At 49.5% G+C, this 24,689-nt stretch overlaps 2 protein-coding genes across 3 annotated transcripts; both read right to left on the reverse strand.

Moving 5' to 3' along the window:
- Nucleotides 1–1,508: 1,508 nt before the first annotated feature.
- timeless (timeless circadian clock) lies at nt 1,509–17,496 on the reverse strand. 2 transcript variants are annotated; one of them, XM_084464012.1, is made up of 29 exons: nt 17,437–17,496; nt 16,648–16,752; nt 16,080–16,233; nt 15,766–15,880; nt 15,594–15,656; nt 15,244–15,501; nt 14,780–14,913; nt 13,788–13,875; nt 13,258–13,434; nt 12,516–12,733; nt 11,946–12,049; nt 11,401–11,570; nt 10,848–10,970; nt 10,076–10,227; nt 9,622–9,719; nt 9,297–9,417; nt 8,505–8,706; nt 7,715–7,854; nt 7,372–7,457; nt 7,162–7,282; nt 6,634–6,716; nt 6,319–6,497; nt 5,681–5,891; nt 4,340–4,408; nt 3,699–3,817; nt 3,336–3,591; nt 3,164–3,221; nt 2,069–2,145; nt 1,509–1,985 (listed from the first exon to the last, which is right to left on the reverse strand). In XM_084464012.1, the coding sequence occupies exons 2-29, from the start codon at nt 16,727–16,729 to the stop codon at nt 1,867–1,869; spliced, it is 3,777 nt and encodes a 1,258-aa protein (XP_084320138.1). In that variant the 5' UTR covers nt 16,730–16,752; nt 17,437–17,496; the 3' UTR covers nt 1,509–1,866. The 2 variants fall into 2 exon arrangements, with proteins under 2 accessions (XP_084320138.1, XP_084320137.1); XM_084464011.1 differs by having other exon boundaries at nt 6,289–6,497.
- A 1,073-nt stretch (nt 17,497–18,569) lies between these two features.
- prph (peripherin) lies at nt 18,570–23,843 on the reverse strand (the record flags this gene model as incomplete). Its single annotated transcript, XM_084464729.1, has 10 exons — nt 18,570–18,653; nt 18,902–18,975; nt 19,109–19,173; nt 19,375–19,595; nt 20,114–20,239; nt 20,507–20,674; nt 21,101–21,196; nt 21,490–21,550; nt 22,037–22,135; nt 23,263–23,843. The coding sequence occupies 10 exons, from the start codon at nt 23,841–23,843 to the stop codon at nt 18,570–18,572; spliced, it is 1,575 nt and encodes a 524-aa protein (XP_084320855.1).
- Nucleotides 23,844–24,689: the final 846 nt, after the last annotated feature.

A 24,689-nucleotide genomic window follows, 5' to 3' on the forward strand; every position in this document is an offset into this window, starting at 1 on the left:
CTAGACTGACGCGTCCCTTCCTTCATGAGGTAGAAGGCGGTGGGAGGCTGTGGGGTCGGCTATTAGATCAGCTATGGGAGGCTTCCCAACTTTTCTCTTCACTCCCCCTCCCCTCCGGAGGGGCCCCTCCTCCAGATGTCTGTGTCTCCACGTTACGACATCAGACTGCTTAGGTCATCACTGATGTGTTCAATTAAGTTGTATTCAAATAAATCAATCATGTATTTTTTTCCTTAAATAAAGTTGGATTTTTACCTTAAGTCCCCGAGTAGCCGCTTCCCAAGACAGATGAAATTGACGGTTTTTCTATGGCATTCATAATATTTACATTAATGAGCAAATATTTGACATCTTAAAATTATATTTTTATTTTCTGAATAATAATATGTGATGAATTGTAACTTTATGAATTGTAACTATGATTTTTTTTCAATTGTTAAATGCGACCAATCAGAGAGTTGTCTCAAATGTAATGTATCAAAGTGACATCACTATTGTTGTTGTTCAACGACACGCGTCTTCACAACGCTGATGGCGATGAAGAGGGCCAGAAACTTCACTTCAAATCCATCCCTAAAACTCAATCTTATTTATCTGGCCCTGGTCGATCATACCAATGAGTTAAAGACAAAGAGACTAATGTAACATGATCTCCATCTCCGTCTGCCAACGCCGTGCATTCTCAGCGGACGTCTGAGGGAACCACAATAACGTGCATCGACATGCTGCAGGTTCGAGTCTCCTTTTGTTTTCTTCATAATAAACTTACGTCTCTTAGAAAAGCATACATCACCACACATCTCCTCTACTCTGCTTGAACAAACGCTGTGACCGGAAGTTACTAACATGGTCCACATGTGAAGATCCCCCCCTAAACGGGACCTCACTAACATGGTCCTCATGTGAAGATTCCCCCCCCCCCCCAACAGGAAGTCACCAACATGGTCCTCATGTGTAGACCCCCCGCCCCCAAACAGGAAGTCACAAACATTGTCCACATGCGTAGACCCCCCAACAGGAAGTCACAAACATTGTCCACATGTGTAGACCCCCCAACAGGAATTCAGTAACATGGTCCACATGTGTAGACCCCCACCCCCCCCCCCCCCCACAAAGCTGGAGAGAGTGGGTTTGAGCGCAGTGATGAAAACATTAAGGACCCCAGAGCAGAACTGGGATTAAACCAAACAGCCAGTGTCTAGAGGTAAAGCCTATAAGATGTACCGTCCCGCAGCACTGGGACAATGCTCATTAAAATACACCCAAAGCCATTGAAATGCGTTTTAAATTGCCAATTTATACATGGGATGAATAGAGGTAAAGTTTTAAAACACCCGATGTAATAACCACTATCCCCAGTGACGCCATACGGGCTTATTACATTAGGACTGTTTGGTAAGGACAGAGAATGAAGCAGAATCTCAATTAAGGTTTAACCTTCTGCAGACAAGTGATACATGATTAAACTGACATGAAAACAATCCAGAAAGTACATTTCTTATGAAAACACTACCCGTTTATTAATCAATACATATTTGTTTTGGTCTCAAATTTTTTTTCCTATACAAATATAATGATTCAACAAGGACCTGTCATCCGTAATGACCTCATCGTAAGTGAAAGTGTAAGAATATATAGAAGGCATGCAGATGGACACACAACATAAGCATTAACAATGCCGGCCAAAAACAAAAATAACACAAAACACACCTAGCACAACTACAGGAAATGTAGAGATGACATGACCTTAATACAGTTATGTACAACTCGTCTTCACATGAAAACCACCAGTTGAGTTTAAGTCTTCCTCAGGCTTCATGTTGGACCTCCTCTTCACGAGGGACCCAGTCCAGGCCTGGAGCTCCCCTACTCATCCTCATCATCCTCATCGATGAGGGCCGCCTGTCTGCGTCTCTTGGCGGGGGCAGAGACCCTCTCTCCGTCAGAGTCTCCATCACTGTCGATCACCAAGGGGCCCGGGGCCCCTGCAGACATCAAGGGGTTAGACATTAACATTCCCAGAACAGACCAACATTAAAGTGAAGATCACAACAGCAGGGGAACATACCTGTGTCCTCGTCTTCATCTTCATCGTCCAGAACTCTGCTTCTTTTAACGGACGGCTTCTCCTGATTGGCCCTGCGGCTACAGGAGAGAACCACAAGACTGGTGTTAGACTGTCCAGGGTTCACTAGTGAACCACACAAGACTGCGGATAGACTGTACACTAGTGAACCACACAAGACTGGGGTTAGACTGTACAGCTTCACTAGTGACCAGCAGACAGGTACTAGTGGACATGCAGAACAGTTAGAATGAACAAGTACATGGGTGAACAAGCAGACAGGTATTAGTGAATGGGTACTAAAAGAGTACTATGCCGCTTTTCCACCGCCAGTACCAACTCGACTCGACTCGCCTCAACTCAACTCGGTTTGGCTGCGTTTCCATCTAAAAAAGTACCTCTTCAATGTGGGCGGGTCGTAGAAAAGAACCTCTCCACCATGGGCGGGTCGTCATTAGGTTTTAATCACGGGAGACGCGATTCCCGGGAAATCTGAATCTGATCAAGACTATTTCCTGATTCCCGGGAAAGGTTATGATGGGAAATAAAATAAAATAAAATAAAAAGCGCAATGACTGCACGTCTATTGTTGTCATACGGTAACGTTGATAGAGGCGAAACTCGAGCCCTAGGAAAGGAACGACACTGAAACGAAACAGCGAAACACCGGTCCGTGGACTCCAGCCACGCCGGACACACACAACCACGCCCGACACACATAACGACGCGCAGCCTAACTCTAGCCCCGGGAAAGGAGCGACACACACGGCGAAACGCTGATCAGTGTCCCCCTCGGGAGCGGGTTCGTGGACTCCAACCACGCCGGACACAACTTAACTTGAGTGAATATTCCCATTTACAGCCGCTGGCCAATCAGTTACCAGCAGCCTGTTTACGTCACACAAAAGTACCTACTCCGCTGGCATGGAACCTCGACGGAGGTAGTACTAAAAAAAAGTACCCGGTACTAGGTACCAGGTACTTTTTTTTGCCAATGGAAACGCAAATAAGGCGTGGCGAGTCGAGTCGAGTCGAGTCGAGTAGGTACTGGCGGTGGAAAAGCGGCACTAGAGACCAGAGGACGGGGGTCTGGCTCACCTTCTGAAAGGGCTCTGTGTGACTGCGGCCCCTACACCGTCATCCACTTGGGGGGAATCTATGAAAAACACAAAAACACATTAGGACATCTATTAACGAGCTGTGGCTGTGTGCATTATGCTTTGAGAAGGATGCTCATGGTTTAAACATGTGCAGGCATGTTTAAAACTACCGTCTGTCTCCTCGGAGCGAGGTTTCCTCTTGCGGGCGAGGAGCAGCGCCCGAATGGCCTCTGATCTCTGCTCATGTGAAGAGGCCCCCACCTCCACCTCCTCCTTCTTCTCCTTCTCCTGGGGCTCCTGCTGGGGGCTCCCAGGTCCCTGGGGCTCCTGGCCCCCAGCAGGGAGCTCCTCTCCTGGGGTGAGGGCTGCAGCCGCCCCCCTGAGCTGGGCGGGGCTCAGCCTCTCCGGGATCCTCCAGAAGGTCTCCTGACGGACGGCAGGACGGGAGGTTCAGTGAGGCTCTGACATGTGACATCTCTCCACTTCCTGTCCTATCGTGTAGGTGATTTGTTGTGAACTGTGTCAAATAGGACCTGCTCATTGGCTGGGGCTCGCAGGCCCAACTTGCGGAGAAGCTTCTGGAAGCTCCTCTTCTCCATGGCGTCCTCGTTGTCCTCCGAGAGGGGGACCAGAGGCACGGGCTGAGACAGACCTGGTGGAGAACATCACCAGGGTGAGTCAGACGTCCCCTGGTACCCCATCATCACATACATTTGGAACAACATCAAGGTTTTCAACTGAAGTACTACCGGCACTGGGCCCTTTATAATTTATGTTTATACAGTTTGTCCTTATTTTAGCATCTATTTTAGTTTTCCTTAGCATTACTTTGTTTTTATTGTATGGTATTATATCCTGTGTCTTAGGGTGCACTCACACTAGCCCATCTGTACAATTCCGTGGCCTCAGTACAACGCAACCTGTATGTACAAGAGGCAACCGTACAACCGTACAACCAGTTGAGATTGGCAATTGTACTTGAATAGGGTACAGGGCAACTTTGCCTAGTGTGAGTACGCCCTTACACTGCTGCTGTGCTGTAACACAGGAATGTCACCTCTGGGGGATTAGTAAAGTTTTATCCATCCATCCATCCAACATCAAGACCATTGCATTAAAACGTTGCACACAGGGGAACACAGATGAATATGTCCTTTGTTTCGGTGTCACGTACCGTCTTCCTCCCGGTCGTCTGCGGTCCTGTTCAGGCAGTTCTGCAGCCACAGCAGGGGTCCAGCCAGACCTGGACACAACCACAACCAGCCAGCATTGAGAAGTCTGGACATTAGTACTAACATGAAGAGGTTAACGGGTATGATAAAAGTAATGCATGTAAGTACATTGTGGTTAACTGTTAAGATTACAGATACATGTGTGCATTTCTCGAAAGAGGAAGTATATATATTTCCAGCGGACCGAACACTTGGACCGAAAAAGTAAAGGGCTGATTATGCTTCCACATCGACGCAAAGCAAGGGGGTTTCCGGACCCATTATGTCCTTGCGTCCACCGCAAGGGCCCAACGTGCGCCTCCCAAAAATTGTAACCTTGCGTCAAGGCAAGGGCTGTGATTGGTCCGCTAACTAAAACCCGACGCAGAAGCAAAACAAGTTCCCGACTGCGTCGAAGGGTCTGTTTGGTCCTTGCGTTGCGTCGACGTGGAACCATAATCAGCCCTTAAAGGGATAGTTCAGGATTTTGGACATCGGGTCTAATTTCCAAGTGAGCCAGTGTGTTATTTATCATTGGAGACCGTTTAACACTTTTCATTCAGTCCTTCTATTTGCAGAAATCGCTGGTGCTAGGCTAGCGCAACTCAAGGGGAACTGCTAGCCTGCCAATAAAAACAGTTTTACCCACTCCCGAGGCAAACCAATCATAATGCCTGACTATCGATGTAAATGTCTGTGTTGATAGAATAGTGTTAGAAATAAACTTACCCTTGCATCGCATTGCATTTAGTTTATAATCCCTGTAGTTGGAAGCAAGCTACGGCAGCGGCGGACTGATATTACCTGGAGTGTGCTTCTCTGTTTACCTTCTGCTGTAGTGAATTGGTTGCTACACCGGAGCAAAGTGAAATTCCGCCACTGCTGAGAGTAGTAGTCCCCCAAAATGTAATGTGATCATTGCGATACAAGGATAGTTTTATTTCTAATATTATTCTATCAACACAGACATTTACATCGATAGTTGGGCATTATAATCGGTTTGCATCGGGTGTACTTTGGAGTGGGTTTTTATTGGCAGGCTAGCAGTTCCCCTCGACTTGCGCTAGCCTAGCACCAGTGATTTCTGCAACTAGAAGGACTGAATGAAAAGTGTTGAAAACAGTCTCCAATGATATAAATCCTGAACTATCCCTTTAAGATTCACACGTCGAAACAAGAAGAATATAGTGAAAGAAAAAGAGAAAAGAAAACCGTTTGATTCAGGTTTAGTTGAGGGGTTTCTAAACAAAGTGCTTCACCTTGAAATTCCCCTTGGGGATCAATAAAAGTATCCATCTATCTACCTTCTTGTTGGAGCGAGTGCAGCATGTTTCCCACGTCCAGCCTGCTCCCCACGCTGGACTCCTGGGTTCTCCTCCTCGCTCCTCCAGCAGAGGAGGTGACCCTCTCCCGCCGCTCCTCAAACTCCTCCTCGTCACTCTCAGAAGAACCTTCGTCCTCTTCCTCTTGATCAGCAAAATCACCCCCTAGGTCGGCCAGGAAGTCCTCTTCAGTCTGCCACAGAGGAACAAGAATCAATTCACTCATTCATACACTGCGCTGATTCACTCATACACAGTGCTGAGGATTCACTCGTACACACCCAGCTGTGGATTCACTCATACACACCCAGCTGTGGATTCACTCATTCATACCCAGCTGAGGATTCACTCATTCATACCCAGCTGAGGATTCACTCATTCATACCCAGCTGAGGATTCACTCACACACAGCTGAGGGGATTCACTCATACACCCAGCTGAGGATTCACTCACTCACACACAGCACGGTGGATTCACTCACACTCACAGTGCTGAGGATTCACTCATACATAAGGGCATCCAAAGCTGTCATAGCTAAACGTGTGACAGTCTTTCAGAGAAGTCACAAAACCAAAACAAAAGGTCCTCACCATGCTGTTACCAAAACAAAAGGTCCTCACCATGCTGTTACCGGAGCTTTTACCGGCTCCTTTAGCGGAGGTCTTCCGGGGGCCGGCGCTGCTGCGCTTCTTGTAGAGCTGCCGTCTCTCCGACACCAGCCCCATGCTGAGCAGCTTGTCCACCACGCGGGCCCGCGAGCGCTTGGCCGTGGTCTTCTTCAGAATGTTCCCCAGCACGTCTGCACACCCAGAGGGAGAACCCGTTACCCCCCCCACACAGACCCTCTCACGGTGGGTCCGGACCGACGGTACCGAGCATGGAAGACCTCCGATCACTAGAGCTTGAACCGGTCTTAGGGAGGAGAACCGTCTCACCGTCTGAGTCTTTGAACTCCTCGTACAGCATCTCCAGCTCCTCCTCCTGCTGCTCCGTCCACAGAACGATCCCTGTGCCGATCCTGGGGGAGGAATCAGGGATCAAATCAGCATATCAGGAGCAGAACAACCGTTGAATTCAGGTACTGCGTGCAGCGCCTGAATATGAATTCAGGGGTTGAATAGAGTGATTATGAATTTGTGATTATGAATTAGGCGTTTCCTACAGTGGGTGATTATGAATTCAGGTGTTCATAGAGTGCTTGAATATGAATGCAAGCGTTTCCTACAGTGCATGAATAAGAATTCAGATGTTCATAAAGTGCCTGAATATGAATTCAGGCATTTCATAGAGTGCATGAATATGAATTCAGGAGTTTCAACGTGAATCTGAATTTGGGTGTTGACTATAGTCTGTGAATATGAACTCAGGTGCTTCCTACAGTGCACGAAACACAAATGCATCCACACAGGAAGGACCACACTGAGCCCGGCGCCCACCTGGCCTCTAGAGGGTGCAGGACCTACTTGTGTTTCTTGAGCTGCTTGGCGCTGTCCACCAGGCCCATGTGCACCAGCTGCACCACCACCTGTCGCCGCGACCGTGTGCTGCCCAGCAGCGGCAGCAGGGCCTCCACCGGGTCCGGCGCTGGGGAGAGAGAGAGAGAGAGAGAGGGGTCAGAGAGAGCCGAGCCACCCACCGCAACACCGAAGCACTGGAGCTAGAGAGACCGGCACCTTCTGAGTCACGCTGCTCCAGGAACAGGCTCCGCAGCTCCTCCTCCTCCTCCTCCGTCCAGGACACCTTCGTCTTGGAGCCGTTCCTGAGGGAGCACCGGGGAGAGACCAGGGGGGAGACAGGGAAGGGGAGACCGGGGGGGAGACCAGGTCAGATGGATGCAGGACATTCAGTGGTTCTGTTAATTGAGACGTACGTGCCGACAATGAAGACAAAGTTGTCAGTGTCCATTTTATTTTCACTTAACGCAAACTTAGTTTCTCAACAAGCATCTCAACAGTCATTACATATATACAAAATAATGATAATAAAATACTACATCAGACAATTAAGTGACCTCACCCCTCCTTGCCGTAGCCCTCGGTCATCTCGTGCACCGCTCCCACGTTCTTCCAGAACAGCAGCTCGATGAAGGCCTTGTCGTTCCTCGCCGCCACCACCAGGAAGCGGGAAACCACAAACTTAGCGAAGGTCCCGAGCTCCTGGGGAGAGAGACCGGGTCAGGGAGACAGAGACCAGGTCAGGGGGGAGAGAGACCAGGTGAGACAGAGACCAGGGGAGACAGAGACCCGGTCAGGGGGGAGAGAGACCAGGTCAGGGGAGAGAGAGAGACCAGGTGAGACAGAGACCAGGTCAGGGGGGAGAGAGACCAGGTCAGGGGAGAGAGAGAGACCAGGGGAGACAGAGACCCGGTCAGGGGGGAGAGAGACCAGGTCAGGGGAGAGAGAGAGACCAGGTGAGACAGAGACCAGGTCAGGGGGACAGAGACCGGGTCAGGGGGGAGAGAGACCGGGTCAGGGGGGAGAGAGACCGGGTCAGGGGGACAGAGACAAGGGGAGACAGAAACCAGGTCAGGAGACACAGACACCCAGTGAGGAGACAGACATTCATTTTTAAATAAAAAAAATACATTTTCTAAAAATTTTATAATCCTATTTATTAACCTATTTATTCTATATTCATAACCTATTTTTTTAGTCATATGCTAACCTGCCATATTGCTGGTCCTGGGAGGGAATTTCATTTTCCATGTGTCTAACATGCTGAATGGCAAATAAATGAAACTTGAACTTGAGTGAGGAGACACAGCCCCCCAGTGAGGCGGTCCCCCAGTGAGAAGTTCCTAGGGCACCTTGTAGGCAGCGGCGGCCGGGTCGCTCAGGATGCGGTTGAAGGCGCTGAACACGGACAGCTGGTAGAGCAGGGCGTCCATCTTGAGGTCCACGGCCAGCCGGTGCAGCATGCGTACGATGCAGTGGTTGGTGTGCGGCGAGTTGGTGGAGTAGGTCCTGAGCAGCAGCACGTAGGGCCGCACGATGGCGGGCTGGGCGAACCTACGAGCGCCCGGGGAGGGGATGAAGCAAAGGGGAGATGACGGAGGGGCATCGCTAAGAGCAGACAAGGTCCATCATCAAAGTCACAGCTCTTCTCTGTTTGGGGCACCGCAGTGGTGGAACGAGCTCCCTGCCGACATCAGGACCGCAGAGTTGCTCACCGGCTTCCGCAAGAGACTCAAGACTCACTTGTTCAGAGTTCACCTGGACTCTGCATAGCCTCCCCCCACACCTCCACACCCCTCTTACGCATTTATTGATTGTCCTGGCACTTAATGTATGTTGTACGTCCTGGCCCTTAAAAATAGTACAAAGCTTGGCACTTGGTTCTATGAACATCCTTACTGTACCAACAGGTATATTGTTTCTCTTTCTTCTGACAAATGTACTAATGTACTAATTATCCAAAGCGACTAAGTCGCTTTGGATAAAAGCGACTTAGATCTGCTATACACCCTGAATGTAAACAAAGGGATCCGACGACTACGTACTATTTAGGAGACTAATTGTACAAACGTAAAGATTACTGGAAATGTCTGTAGATTTGAAAATAAATTAGGTTATTCTACAGCAGGTGGTCACTCGCTTACCGCTTGATGAAGTCCAGGAAGTTGAAGTCCGTCTCAGACACCTGGACCGACTCCAGCTCCTCTTCCTCGTACTCCGGCCCGTCCTCGTCTTCCTCAGCCGGTACCTCTGGGTGGGCGGACCCTGGGGGGGGGGGGGAACAGACAACGTAGAAACGCCACGACTCAGATTACAGCTCTGCACTACACAGGCGAAGAACATCACAAACTCATGCAGTGTAATGCTGCGTTCGTTGATGGTTGGAGGTGGAAAGTGGGAATGGGAAACGCCTATCTGGAAGGAAAAATATTGTATTGGAACTGTAGTCAGAGCGGTCGCTCGACTCACGGGGCAACGTGGCGTGGAGGATCTGCCTCAGCAGCTCCAGCTCGTCCTCTGGCTCCACGTCGGCCGGCCCGAACACGTCCCCCTCCGGCCACACCTCCCTGGGGACACGGGGAGCAGTGGGGGGCCCGGTTAGAGCCACAGACAGACGGGGCCCCACAGGGCATAAGACTAGAGGCTGGGGGCCCGGTTAGAGCCACAGACAGACGGGGCCCCACAGGGCATAAGACTAGAGGCTGGGGGCCCGGTTAGAGCCACAGACCGGCGGGGCCTGAGACTCGGGGCTGGAGGCTCTGTTAGAGCCACAGACCGGCGGGGCCCCACTGTGCGAGAGAGAGAGAGTGGAGGCTGGGGCCCCGGTTAGAGCCACAGGCCGGCGGGGCCCCACAGGGCGAGAGAGAGAGAGAGAGAGAAGGCTGGGGCCCCGGTTAGAGCCACAGGCTGGAGGGCCACTGACCTGGCAGCCCGCAGCAGGCCCAGGGCTTCAGGGCCCAGCCGGGCCATCAGGGCGTCCTGCACGCGCACCATGGTCTGGCTCCGCTGCTCCTCCAGGGAGACCTCCGAGGCGGCGTCGAAGGGCACCACGGCCTCTGTCACCCCAGCGGACAGCTGAGGGGAGAGGGGAGAACGCAGCGGGTCAGCGGGATGAACGCCCAACCCAAAGGGTTCACATTCTAAAGTCAGAGGATACGGACAGATGGAAGGAACCGGACAGACGGAAGGACGGATGGAAGGAACCGGACAGACGGAAGGACAGATGGAAGGAACCATCCCAAACTGGTCCAGGCCGGTTCCTTCCATCTGTCCGCAGATCTTTTCTGTAGGGGTCATTACTGCTCACCTTCATGACATGAACCTGTTAAAGCCCAACATATTATACACTGAATTACATCAAATTAAACCATCAAGGCGACCATTTTAACTATTGGTCTACATTTGAGCATGTTACAGTCATTCACGTTAAGTAAAAGTAGACTCTACTTTAACTTAGAAGACCCTACTTGAACTTGTGTCTGACTCTAACATGCTCAAATGTAGATGTAGTACTTAGTAGAGAATATAATGGAGCAAATACTGCAAACAAACACAACACAGTCCTTTGGAGCTTCAGATAAACTTGAGGCCCTGTGAGGAAAAAATGTTGACGAATTGAACCGAGAATGCAGTCCCCAGTTAACACAGAGGCTGTGGCAGCAATGTGCCCCCTAGTGGCGACATGGTGGAACTACCTGGAAGCCAGCAGCTCTCAGCTCCTCAGACACTATCTTCCAGGTCTCCTCCAAGACCTCCGGGTCCGTCTCCGTGGTGGACTTCTTCTGGGGGCGGTTCCTTCTCTTCCTCACCTTCTTCTTCTGTGGTAGAAGAAACAACAGTTCAGAGTTCACCTAGACTCTGCATAGCCTCCCCCCCACACCCCTCTTACAAACTTATTGTATGTTGTACGTCCTAGCACTTACAGTACTTAGCATTGTGTAGCATCTTACCCTAGCTATCTTTGTTGTATACGGGGAATGGGTTAACCTAGTGATTGTTAGTGCTTGGGCCTTGGTTATATGTACATCCTTACTGTACAGACAGCGATATATTATTGTTTCTCTTTCTTCTGACAAATGTACTTATTGAAAGTCGCTTTGGATAAAAGCATCTGCAAACGCCCGCAATGTAAATGTAAGCTGTGACGTGTGTTAAAGTCCTCCAGAGAAATCCCCCACAGAGCCCTGATCCCCTGACCCCACATCAGTTAAGGTGTAGGAGGTGCTCCGTCTGGGCGTGGGGGCTCACCTGCACCATCAGGTTGTTGCGCCCCTTGCAGAAGCGCTCCAACATGCGCAGGAAGAGGTGTGTGGACTCCACCAGGTCTTTGAGGAACGACTGGGGCTGCTTGGTCTCGTCGTACTTCCTGAGCAGCGTGAGGAAGATCTCCCTGTACTCCATCATGTAGAAGATGTTACCTGGAGGAGGTGCGGATATGAAAGACATGAAACCACTACAGCTACCGCAGGGTATAACCTGACATTGGACGCTGGGCTTTGGTAATGTATATTAAAGAAATAAATAATATAGCAACTTAATTTCAAACTTTAAGGCACTTTATAGCACTTTTCATACCAGGGCTGTCTCAAAGTGCTTCACACACAATAAAATGAAATAATAAAATAAAATAGCAAAGTTAAGAAATGCATTGTAGAAAGTGCAATGTATTTAAGATTGAGCAGAAAGCTAAAGCAAACATAAAAGTCTTAATTTGATGTGAAAAGAAACTGCTTGATAACTGCTGCCTGATTAAAGAGTAATTTAGTAGTTTTTAGTTTTTTTTGACATGGTACTTTTGATGACGTTGGAGCTCTGTCGGATGGTGTCGTCACGGGAACGGTCCATCTCATTCACCGTCAGCAGCAGCTCCTGGTACGCCTTCAGCGCCAGGTGCATCCTAGAGGGGGTCAGGGACAATGGACCGGTCTCAGATCAGCATTCAGAGTTCATCTGGACTCTGCATAGCCTCCTCCCTTACCCCCTACTGCACCATATCCTCCCTTACTTTCTTAAAAACTCCCCTCTTACACATTTATTGTATGTTGTACGTCCTGGCACTTAAAAATAGTACTTAGCATGGTGTAGCATCTTATCCTAGCTATCTTTATTGTATACGTGGAATGAGTTAACCTTGTGATTATTAGTGCTTGGCACTTGGTTCTATGAACATCCTTTCTGTACCGACAGCGATATACTGTATTGTTGTTTCTCTTTCTTCTGACAAATGTACTTATTGTAAGTCGCTTTGGATAAAAGCCTCTTCCAAACTCCCCAACAACAGCGTCTCCCTGTAGTCATCTCTCTGGGGCTGGGGGCCCCACAGCGACCCTCTCAGGGGACCAGCTCCAGACCATGGACCTCACCTTCTGGACCAGGACGTGGCCTCCTTGCGGTCGGTAAGCATCATCTCGTAGTAGTTGGTGACGTTGCGCTCGATGAAGTGGAAGGCCCGGATGGACATGGTCTCCGACACCAGGTCGGCACGGAAACCGTTGCCGCGGTTGAAGGCCATGAAGAAGTTCAGGGCCCAGAGGAAGTAGGTCTCATCGTGCTGCTGCGCCTGCTCCCGGATCAGCCCCTCCTGGACAGAGCCACCGGTCGGGGTTAGGAGGGGGGTGGGGAGGTGGTAGTGATGTGGTAGAGCCTAGTGGTGTAATGATGGTGGTGTTGTGGTAGTGTGATGGTGGTGGTGTTATGATGGCGGTATCATGGTGCTGGTATCACGATGGTGCTGGTATCACGATGGTGGGGTTACAATGCTCAGAAGATGAAACTGATGCTCTACTACTAGGTGGTGTTATGAAGGTGATGGTATCATGGTGGTGATACGATGGTGGAGTTAGAATGGTGGAGTTACGATGGTGGAGTTAGAATGGTGGAGTTAGAATGGTGGAGTTACAATGGTGGTTTTGATGGTGCTGGTATGAAGGTGGTGTAACGATGGTGGTGTGGCGCACAAAATGCTCAGAAGATGGAACAGAGGCTGTAATACTAGCTACAATCTAATAATGCTTTGTTTAAAGTATGGCATGGTCAATTAAACAATTCCAACCAGCCTGTCTCACCTTCACTAGGTACACCAGAGGGGGCGTGGCCCTGGCTCACCTTCACTAGGTACATCAGGTGGTTGTAGCAGTTCTCCAGGAAGTCCACGCAGAACTCCCGCAGGAAGAGCCTGACGTTGAGGGCCGAGCGGCGCTGGCCCTCGCTGTCCCGTGCCCGGCGATTCTTCTTGGGGATGCGCCGCACCTCCTTGCCCGAGTCGTGGCTGTAGTTCTTGAACTGGACAGACAGCGGCCATTGGTTAGTGATTTCCCAGGTCTGCAGTCTGAAGGTCGGCTCAGCTCAGGAGGTACAGCGGGTTGGCTGGTCACCCGAAGGTTGTAACCCGAGTGTCGAGGAGTCCCTGAGCAAGACGCCTCACCTTAACTGCTCCCTGACGAGCTGGCTGTCGCCCTGCAGGGTTGACTCTGTCGTGGGTGTGTGAATGTGTGCATGAATGGCTGTAAGTGGCTTTGGATGACAGCTTCTGCTAAATGCCTTAAAAGTAAGTGTTTGACCCAGATGAGGGCGTGTTCATCGTGGGGGTTTACTGTGGATGAGCTAAAAGAACCGGGTCCTGCTGCTTGACTCACGTTGTGGATGCCTCTGTGGTAGATGACGTCCTGGTTTCCAACCGATTTGAGGCCCGTGATGACGTAGGATCCTCCGAAGCGCGAGTGTCTGAAAGAGACCGCAGGGGCCGAGTTCTTTAGAGGGGGTTGTTATATATATTATTATATGATAAATATTTAAGCAATAGATCACTTCAGTCAGTGGTATACGGTCATTATACCACAGTTAAGGGGGTCGCCGTCCCGACGCGCATACCACTGACTGAAGTGATCTATTGCTTTTATAAAACGGTTACGTAAGTATGGCGAAATGAAAGTCATAGACACCCTCAATTTTGAAAAAGCTAGAAAGTCGGAAAAGCATTTTTTTTTTACGAATACAAAAAAGTAGTTCCTCCTGGCTGCCGGCAAAGTGTACGGCGGTTGCTATGCAACACACTGTAGCGTCCTTCAGAGAGAAGGCTAGGCTAAAGACGGTAGCTTGGTTCTCCGGCAATTTAGCCTACTATCGAGTTCACTCACCGTGTGCCTATTGCTTTACAACATTTCCACCCTCTCCATCAATCAACATGTTTTTTAGGCTTCAGTGAACTATGCTATTGCTTTTATATATAAATAAACAACAGTTCAAGTTAGGCGCGGAGTGATACTGAACTCCATAAACTGAACGGGCGTCATAGCTGTGTGTATACGCTCAATATACAACAGTTGGGAACCAATCAGATCGCTTGATTTAAGCCACCCATTTTATAAAATAATATATATAACAATAACATAATAATAATAATAAATAATAAATATATATAAAATAATATATTTGTATAATACATATATAACAAAAACTTCTAATATATGTATAGTTATATATACGTTTAATAATATACAACAATAACATATAAACCATAATGATATGATATATTTTCGTGATGCACCACTGCAAAGATGGACTCCACACCCATTTGAAACCAGTCCTACTCCAACATAGACCCCAGAGGAACCAGCACTCGGCTCACCTGGTTCCTCTCTGCAGCGTGCGGCTGCGCTTCTCTGCCTGCTCCTTCTGCCGAAGCACCTCCAGCTCTGTCAGGTCGCGGCTCTTCTCCTGGGCCGAGCGGGCATGGCCGGCACTCACCAGGGCTTCTGGCGTCTGGAGGAGGAGGAGGGGAGGAGTTAGGGTCCGACCCATCAACGATGGGGACTGGGGGGTGACTTTGAGCAAGATGCACTAGGAGAGACGTCTATGATGGCTTTATCCCAGACTTTGGATGGAAGCGTCCACTAAAGTACTTAGCATTGTGTAGCATCTTACCCTAGCTGTTGTTGTTGTACACAGGGAATGGGTTAACCTAGTGATTGATAGTGTTTGGCACTTTAAAAGCAGTGCCAAGCACTGCTTTTAAACTGCTTAACGCCCTGAATGTAAATCCCTGCGTGCGGTTCTGCCTCAGGCCGCCCCGGACAGACGGGGGGTCCCCACCTGGTCCCGGAACAGCAGGGAGACCACCTCCAGCACGTGCATGCACCACTGCTGCTCGCTCTGGGCTGACGCCAGGAACTTGATGAGGTCGTCGAAGCCGCTCATGTGGACGGCCCACAGCAGCTTGTCGTGGACGCTGGCATCGTCATCCACGTTCTTCTCCTCGTAGGGGTCGGCCGGGACGTGGAGGACGTTCCTGACCAGCAGCAGGATCCTCTCCACCAGCAGGTTGTCCTCCTCCTGCCGCTGCTCCCAGTCCTGTGAGGAGGAGGAGGAGGAGTAGTCACTGGTGTCAGTCAGCCTATCAGGACTCAGAGTCGGAGTCCACACTACCATCAGCATGAGCTCACCAGCTGTAGCAGGTTGTACAAGGTCTCACTCAGAACACCGAACACCTTCTCACTGGCGAACGCCTGCAGGACGAGACATGAAGAAGGAGATGAGATGATGACAAAGACATCCATAATTTACAGTTTCCGTCCAGAGGATGTTTTCATGACTTTAGTGAGGACATCATATTACCTCTTTGTAGGCCTGCAGGTAGGAGGTAACCTGCAGGAAGTGATGTCTGAAGGCCGGGTCGTCTGGGACCTTCCCAAAGCAGAGCAGCGCCGGCTGAGTGAGGTTCACCATCAGCCTGGGGATCACATAACACACTCAGAGCCAAACAACACACAACACAGAGACTCAGAGATGCAAGCCTTCATCAATGCTCATGATCATAACCCCCACTGATCCAGCTTGTAATACATGTATGATGCTGGTCCAATAACACGCTTAACTAAATAACGGGAAGCATCATCATACTCATGGTGTTATGATTCAAGGTCCAGTACCTGATGCACGCGTCAAACAGGGGTTTGTCTCCACCATGCTGGGAGATGATTGGCAGCAGGTCATTCTGCAAGATATGTCCCGCCCCCAGCTGCTGGCGGATGTCCCGGGTGTCATCCTCATGTCTCAGGTACCTGATGAGGTCCTTCACGCTCTCTGCAACAGACCGGTCCAGAAAGTATCAGAAGTGTGGGAGATCCTTCTTAACTGGTAAATGCATTTGTACGTGTATTGTAATGGTGTCTTGTAAGCCCTTGTGGGCTGGGCATCACACAATAGTAAAAATTGCGCTTTTCTAACCAGTGGCCACTCAAAGCGTTGTACAATATTGCCTGACATTCACCCATTCATTCCACCGACGGTGGAGTCAACCATGAAGGGCGACAGCCAGCTCATCGGAAGCAGTCAGGGTGAGGTGCCTTGCTCAGGGACACCACGACACTCAGCTAGGAGGAGCCGGGGATTGAACTAACAACCTTCCAGTTACCAGCCAACCCGCTCTACCTCCTGAGACCCACGTGTTCTCCCTGATCGTCGTGTATCTGGGAGATGACATGTTGAGACACTCACCCAGACAGTCAGCCTCTTTGTGGTACGTCTCCCCCTCTAGGTATCCCAGGGCGCTGCACGTGGCCAGGACCTCGCAGTTCATCCTGCAGTCTAGATCAGCTACCGCTGGGGAACGCGCGGTGGGGATCAGGGGGTTCCAGAAGTTTCCATGGATGAACGGCAAACGAAAGCAAGTCAGACCCAGTAGCCACAACAGAACATACCCACAAGAAAGAAGGTATAAGGGTGTTTTAAATTCAGCACTCTAGTTATTGTATGTTGTTAACGTTGTGTTGTTTTATTAATACATGGGACTAACTGTCTGAGGTCATGTTATTTTACATGTGACAGTCATGTTTAGGCCAGCTGAGAAACCAAAGGAGGCATAATGTTGGTGAAATATGTCAACAGTTAGCGTAGACTCGGACTGGACTCGGGCTAGACTCAGCCTAGACCAGATCCAGCCGTAATCCACTTCTGTAGATAAGAACCCACCTCTTCCAGTGTTTCCTTTACTCTCTGAACATTCATTTCAGAGATATTAAACCGGGTTATGGAATCATAACAGTCTATATGATAATATTGATAACAGTAATCATACTGACGTTAGAAATAACCCCACACAACGCGATAATCAGAGTCTACTCTGCAGGGCGAAGACACCATCAACAACATAAAAGTCCTTCATACTATCATATAATCAGTCTACAATCACAGTGTTCAGGTCCGAACTACAGCCTGGAAATGTGTTGACTCCAATGCTTAGTTTATGACCAGCAGACTTTAAAATAACATTAAACAACGTCTTACCATGTAGTCTTACAGCTCAGCTGATGAGTATTCCGAACACTGGATCCAAACTCCCGCGGAAAGACGCGCACTTCCTTCCGGCTGCCACTCATGACGCACTACCCTTTTGTTCTTGTAGGGGGCGGTGTTCCTTCCCCTCCTGACGCAGTACCTATTTGTTCCTGAAGGGGCGGTGTTCCTTACAACTATTCTGATATAATTAACTTATAATTAACTAACTGAAACCCTCCGAACGATAATGATATGTGAAATATATATTGTCCTCCCTGTGTCTTGCAGATACAGGTTCAATCCTGTGTGCAAGATATTTCAGGAAACTACAATGATACACTAAACGAGTAACTTTGACTGATGCAAAATAACAGTGGCAGTATATTTAACATTGGAAAAAAAGTAAATAATAATAATCAATGCAGTTTTGTGACTGGTTGTTCCAAGACCCACACACTTAAGTCAATGTCAATGAGGAATTTCTAATTAATGACACAACACACATCTGCTCTTAATGACTTTATTTAAATCTCTGCTTCCGGTTGCTCAGTAGACATTGTTACACATAGTTTTTTATGTGAGGTGTGGTTATTGTTGTTCTGGTTATGGTTAACCAGGATGTATTTAAATGAGAGCTCTGCATGTCTAAAGAAAACGCAAACATGTTCACCATCGTGTGACGTCAGCCGTGACGTGGTGAACCTTTCACGGTCATGTCTTCAGTCACACAGACGTGTCTTTAACGACCACCTCAAAGCACCCTGCCCTTCACTGCCCCCTCACGCCTGGCCTTCTTTCATAATGTTATCTTTGTGAAAGAAATAGTACAGACCGGCAAATGTTTCAGGGTATGCACGTAAACAAGGCCCCGTGGCACGGTAGTGGTTCGGCTCGGTGGCTCAGGACTGTGGACTCGTTTCTGCAGCGAGCATGAGCGGTTATGACTAAGTAGCACCAAGGTGACCCTGCCTCAAGACACATTAATGTTTCTAATATTGCACCGTAAACAGTAAGCTCGACATTCACAAAAACAATGAGCGGAAAACGATGAGCTAACCTTCTACTGATTGTTTAACTTTTTAGGCAACCTTTTTTTTTAATACTATATTATTAGTGGAAGCTGGAGTGTGTGGAGTCATGAGCTACTCCTCGTTGGAGGAGTCCTTGTCCTTGGAGTTGTGTTGGTCGGCCTCTCTCTCCTTCTCTTTCCTGGACTCCTTGATCACCTGCAGAAAAAACAACCGGTCAGATATATTTGATCCACTTTACCAATACGTATTTCTACAGAAGAGGATTAGGGCCACACGTGAAGTTTTATGAGTTCCAGGTTTAAAGTCAGATTTCTGAAGTCAGAACTCCAAAAAAGTATGATTTTTTTAGTTGTGGCCCTAGTCCTCTACTGTATATTCCTATTGCTCCTGCAGAGCTCATCTCCTTGAGGCGAGGAGCAGCTCTGATCTGCAGGTGAACCCACCTCTCCATCGCGGGTCTCCACGGTCTTGATGACCACGGTCCGTTTGCTGGAGGCGTCCGGGATCATCTCATACTCTGTGGATAAAAGAAAAATGAATCGTCCAATGAAATACTTTTGGGTAAGTTTACCCTTTGATTGGTTTCCTGTTTCCTTCCTGTTTGGTCATTATGCTGGTGTAAAAGAGTATCCCTTTGAATCAGATCTCACCTCTGTCACTTGATTGGTTGCTCATGCTGAACTGATTGCTCATGTTGAACATGGGGATAGTGATCCTGTGGGGCAGAGGGTGATAGGTCAGTGACATGTGTCAATCAAAAGTCAAATATACTGGGACTTAAACCATGAACCATGGAAAACATCAGAAAGTAAAACTAAAAAAAAACTTTATTTGAAATAAAAAACAAAAGAATATATAGAGTGAGACAAATCCAATAAAAGCTCTATCTTCCTCTGAGGACTTGGCGGTCCCTCACCGGCTCTCCTCCCCCTCCAGCAGCTTGCGGTAGGTGGCGATCTCGATGTCCAGAGCCATCTTGACGTTGAGCAGGTCCTGGTACTCCCGCAGGTGGCGGGCCATCTCGTCCTTCAGGTGGCGGATCTCGTCCTCCAGCCGGCCAACGCTGTCCTGGTAGTTCCCCACCTCGTTCCCGAACTGGTCTTCCATCTCACGCATCTGCCTCAGCAAGGACTCGTTCTGACCACCGCACGGGAGGGGGAGAACGGGGTGAGTGTTGCATGTCATCTAGTATTATAGTGAACTACAGGCAGTATAGTATAGCAAGCAATCTAGCATTGTAGTGTAGTGTAGTATAGGTAGTATAGTAACACATGTCATCTAGTATTGTAGTGAACTACAAGCAGTACAGTATAGCATGTAATCTAGTATTATAGTGAACTACAAGCAGTATAGTATAGGAAGTAATCTAGCATTGTAATGTAGTGTAGTACAGGCAGTATAGTAATGCATTTCATCTAGTATTGTAGTGAAGTACAAGCAGTATAGTATAGCATGTAATATAGTATTGTAGTGTAGTGTAGTATAGGCAGTATACTGAAGCATGTAATATAATATTATAGTGTAGTGTAGTATAGACAGTAGAGTAAAGCATGTCATATAGTATAGTATTAGTAGTGTAGCACATTATAACAGTACAGTAGAAACAGTTAAATATACATGTAATCAGTACAGTGAGGCCCCTAGGTGTGTCTCACCGTGTTCTTCAGGGCGTCCACCTCACAGTTGAGGGACTGGATCTGCCTGCGGGACTCGTTGGCCTCCTGCTTGGCCTGTCTGATGGAGTCGTTGTTCTTCTTGGCCGACTCGGTGAGGTCGGTGAACTGCAGGACGGAACCACACGTCAACACAAGGAACCACAACGCTCACCACTCTAGAGTTATTCCGATAATGATACCATTATCGGAAATTCCTCCGATACTGCCTAAAATTATATTGGGTATCGGCGAGTATGTAAGTCTATGCGCCTGTTTGATACCATCACACAACCGTGAACCGATACTCAAGTTCGATCGATATCGGGAAGGAAAACTGGTTTGGGAACATCTCTACGCTGTATGTCTGGGGTCCGGCGCTAGGCTCCTCCCCACCTTGGACTTGTACCACTCCTCAGACTCCTGCATGTTCTTGCTGGCGATGGTCTCGTACTGGGCCCGGATGTCCCTCAGGGCGGCCGTGAGGTCGGGCCTGGTGGTCTGCTCCACCATCTCCATCTGCTGGTGCTGCGTCTGCACGTTCACGTGGACATCCTGGATCTCCTGGGGCCGCCACCGGGGAGGGGAGACACGCACACACATGCACATGGACATACATTCACACACAGAAACACGCACGCACACACACACACACACACATGCACACACAAAAAACCAACACACACATGCACACAGACACACACACACACACACACACACACACCAATTCAAACACGCACATACAAACACATACACACACATACGCGCACACACACACATGCACACAAACACGCACGCACAACCACACACACACACACACACACACACACACATACAAACCAATAACAGGTCAATAGGAGATGATCAAGGTCAATATTCTCTTATTTTCTATGCTGTGTCATTGAGGTGAAAAGCGACGCACTGATCCGAGTGTTTTGAACTATTGCACCAAGAGCAGACTATGGTCAGGGGTCCCTCCAGAGACGTTACCTCATCATGGAGCTTCTTCAGGAACTCAATCTCATCCATCAGAGACTCAATCTTTCTCTCCAGCTCCAGGCGGGCCAGCGTGGCGTCGTCCACATCCTGGGGGGCGGAGGAGGACATGTTGGGGGGGTTTAGTGTTATCGTCCTAAAGACACGACTCTTTAACCGTGGGGATGGAACATCATATAGAACAGTGGTTCTCAAACGTTCTCTACTAGTGTACCCCCCTCCCCCTCTAAGAGTACCCCATTCACCGGCAGAAATCTTCTTTGGGATAAAGTAAAATAAAATGAACATAAATAAGCAGTACTGCAGTACTTCAAAATACCCCTAGGGGTACGCCTATCTCCATTTTTGGACCACTGGTATAGAACAAGCATCTGGTTGTTTACCTTGCGGAAGATAATCAGGTTGCCTTCAGCTTCGGCCCTCTTCTGCGCCTCTTCGTCCAGCCTGTAGTGAGGACAGATGAAGGAGGAGGAAGAGGAAGGGGAGCAGCTTTAAAGTTTCACCTTTTTCAGGCACAGTAAAACCCTTCCTGACATGGAAAAGGTTTCACTGTGATTCTGCATCAGTCAAAGCATCAGCTGGCGAAAAGCCATCAATTTGATCAATTTGCGGAGGCCCTACTCCCGGAATTACGCAGGGTCCTTTGGGATCGCCGGCCGGCCTTTTCAGCTAATTTGGTTTGCTGATGGGGTCGTCTGTTCGGACACAACCTCTCCTCAGCACTTCCTCTCCCAGCGCACTTCCATCTCACTTTCTCACTTTTCTGCTTATTATAAAGGTTATCATCTCATAACGAAACAACGTGATGAGAGACGACCCAGATAGAAATTAAGTTTTATTTCATGCGTTTTTGGATTTAATAACTAGGTTTTCAGTCTACTAACTAAATCCCAGACTAACAGTGAAACCGTGGAGAACTGGAAATCCTACAGCGTAACCGGGGGAAACAGATATGGGTGGAAAGCATCTTGTCTCCTGGTGGTCCTCAGCAGGCACTGGGTGTGTCTCTGCACCGTGAGGCTGCTGCTGCTGTCGCGTGTCACCCAGCGAAGACGCAAGAGGACATAAACCAGATTAGTGGCATGACATCACCGGTGTGGTCAGGCCTCCTCATCTTTAATTCATGCCCCGTCCCGTGCAGGGTTGTTATTCCCTAATGGGGTCTCTGGCACAGTCCCACCGGAGAGGGGGAGATGAACGACCCCCCCCCCCACCCCCCCCGCCCTTAATGGAGCCATCAGACACATTGATTTTTCCACAAGCTATTTCTTCCCCCTGCTCTAAACCAACACCACATCTTGCTCCCTCGCCCATCCTTCATTCCCCCTCCCTCCCTCAACCACTCCCTCAACCACTCCCTCAACCACTCCCTTAACCCCTCCCTTAACCCCTCCCATAACCACTCCCTTTTCCTAAGGAGGCTCCGCCCACTCTCCAGTGTGTCCACTTTGCCATCAAGCCTTCAGAATGGACATAATAATATGGAAAAAAACGTTGCCTTTGCAGTGATAATCTTGCTGCTTTGCTACATTCTCAAATCTATTCAGTAATCATCCAATTATAACCCCTGTTATGTTTTCTTCCTAATCATTATTAAACTGAATCAATATTAGACACAATCCTATTAGTCTGTTGTACCCATTGTGTAATGCAATCAAGTAGGGTGGAACTATGACAAATCGTGGCCTGAATGCCATGTAGTGCTTTGTCATTCAGCTCCACCATCACACAGCCAATTACGTGAGAGTATCACCAGAGGTCCTACGGTGCTAAGTGCATTACAAGAGATCCCACAGAGCTCAGTGGATCTGTTGCATGTCCTCCCTCCGGGCCACGCCCTACACCACTGCGAAAAACCTCAATGTCGAATGTCACATCCCTGGATTACATGTTTACATTCGGGTCAATGTGCATCTGCTCTATCTGTCTGTCTGTCTGTCTGTCTGTCTGTCTTTCTGTCTGTCTGTCTGTCTGTCTGTCTGTCTGTCTGTCTGTCTGTCCATCTGTCTGCCGACCGGCCGGTGTGTCTTGTCTGTCGGCCGACTGGGCCGGTGTGTCTGTCTATCTCTCCGCCTGTCTGTCGCTGTACCCATTCAACCAGCAGCAGCAGCAGTGCATCACTCTCATCACACTTGACTCATCACTGGGTGGCCCACCTCTGGCGGAGCAGGCCCAGGTCCTCGGCCAGGTTGTCCCGCTCCACGTGGTACTGGTCACGCTCCTTGCCCACGTCGTCCAGCTGCCTCTTCAGCTCCCTCAGCTCCTCCTGGAAGAGGTCGGTGGCGCGGCTGGGCTGGCCCTGCTGCTGCTGGCCCTTGAAGGTGTTGAGCTCCTGCTGCAGGCTGCTGTTCTGCTGCTCCAGGTAGCGCACCTTGTCAATGAAGCTGGCGAAGCGGTCGTTGAGCTCCTGCAGCTCCTGCTTCTCGTTGCTGCGCGTGGCCAGGAACTCCTGGTTCACCGCCTCCGCCAGGGTGAAGTCCACCTTCTCGTAGGAGAGGCGCGGCTGGTGGTGGCTGCTGCTGCTCCGCCCGCGCTGGTAGGTGGTGGCAGAGCGGGAGGACACCGCGGGGGACATGGAGCGCATGTAGCGGCCGCCACTGCCTCCGCCACCGCCTCCGCTGGCGCCTCCGCCTGACATGCGGCTGGAGATGGGGGAGTAGGAGGACATGGAGATGAGGTTGGGTCCGCCGAAGGTGCGGTGGTACGAGGTGGAGGCGCGGCTGGAGGAGTGACTCATGGTGGATCCGGACGCGGCGGCTGGGGTCAGAACCTGGACGACTGGAGAACTCGGAGGTGCAGGCACGGAGCAGCGGGATGTCCGGCAGAGAAGCTCTGGGGTTTTATACCCTGGATGTATCCTGCTGCCTCACGCTTCCTCCTCCTCCTCCTCCTCCTCCTCCTCCTCTCTCCTCCCCTCCCTCGCTCTTTCGGCCCCACCCTCAGACCCGTCATCCTTCAGTCCCGTTCCCCGCTGCATGTCGGCCCCTCCCCTCGTCCTCTGGTGAGACCAGCCCCGACGGGCCGGTCTCTCTCTCTCGCTCTCTCTCTCTCTCTCTCTCTCTCTCTCTCTCTCTCTCTCTCTCTCTCTCTCTCTCTCCCTCTCTCTCTCTCTCTGCTGCTCTTTACCAGTTCCATCCTGTCTCCACCGCACTAGGACATGGAGACGGACAGATGGTCAGTGTGTCCTCCATGGGTTGCTCTGATACCTAAAGAGGTCTCCATGTCCTTATCACTTGGATGGATGCCTAATCAAATGCTTCCTCTAATGCTGAGTTGAGACTATTATCAATTCATGCTAAGGCCTTTCTCTGGGAGGTTTTGGGCCTTTTCATAGAGCCTAAATGCTACCGCAGATGAACGTGCTCTGTCATCTTTGTTCATTCCTCCTGAATTCTCCTTCCTACCTCCCTTTCCTTCTTTCTTTCCCTCTATCCTTTCCGTCTTTGTCTCCCCCACTCTCCGATAATGGAGCGCAGTATTGATGTTATGACGGGTAATGGCAGAACCATGACTGTGCAGTTATTCTATCCCTTAGAACCAGTGTGCATTACATCCAGTAATCCTGGGTGGCTTATTGATATTT

This window comes from Micromesistius poutassou (assembly GCF_964030765.1).
Source record: "Micromesistius poutassou genome assembly, chromosome: 2".
Classification (NCBI taxonomy): domain Eukaryota; kingdom Metazoa; phylum Chordata; class Actinopteri; order Gadiformes; family Gadidae; genus Micromesistius; species Micromesistius poutassou.

Bases quoted from the DNA above. Each gene is read 5' to 3' on its own strand.
- timeless (XM_084464011.1), bottom strand. From the start codon at position 16,729: ATGAACTGCGAGGTCCTGGCCACGTGCAGCGCCCTGGGATACCTAGAG. The intron at 10,971-11,400 runs GTGAGCCCCCAC...CTTCTACCACAG, and splicing joins GCAACAACCTGATGGTGCAG to AAGAAGAAGGTGAGGAAGAG. The intron at 7,855-8,504 runs GTGCCCTAGGAA...CTCTCTCCCCAG, and splicing joins CGGCCGCCGCTGCCTACAAG to GAGCTCGGGACCTTCGCTAA.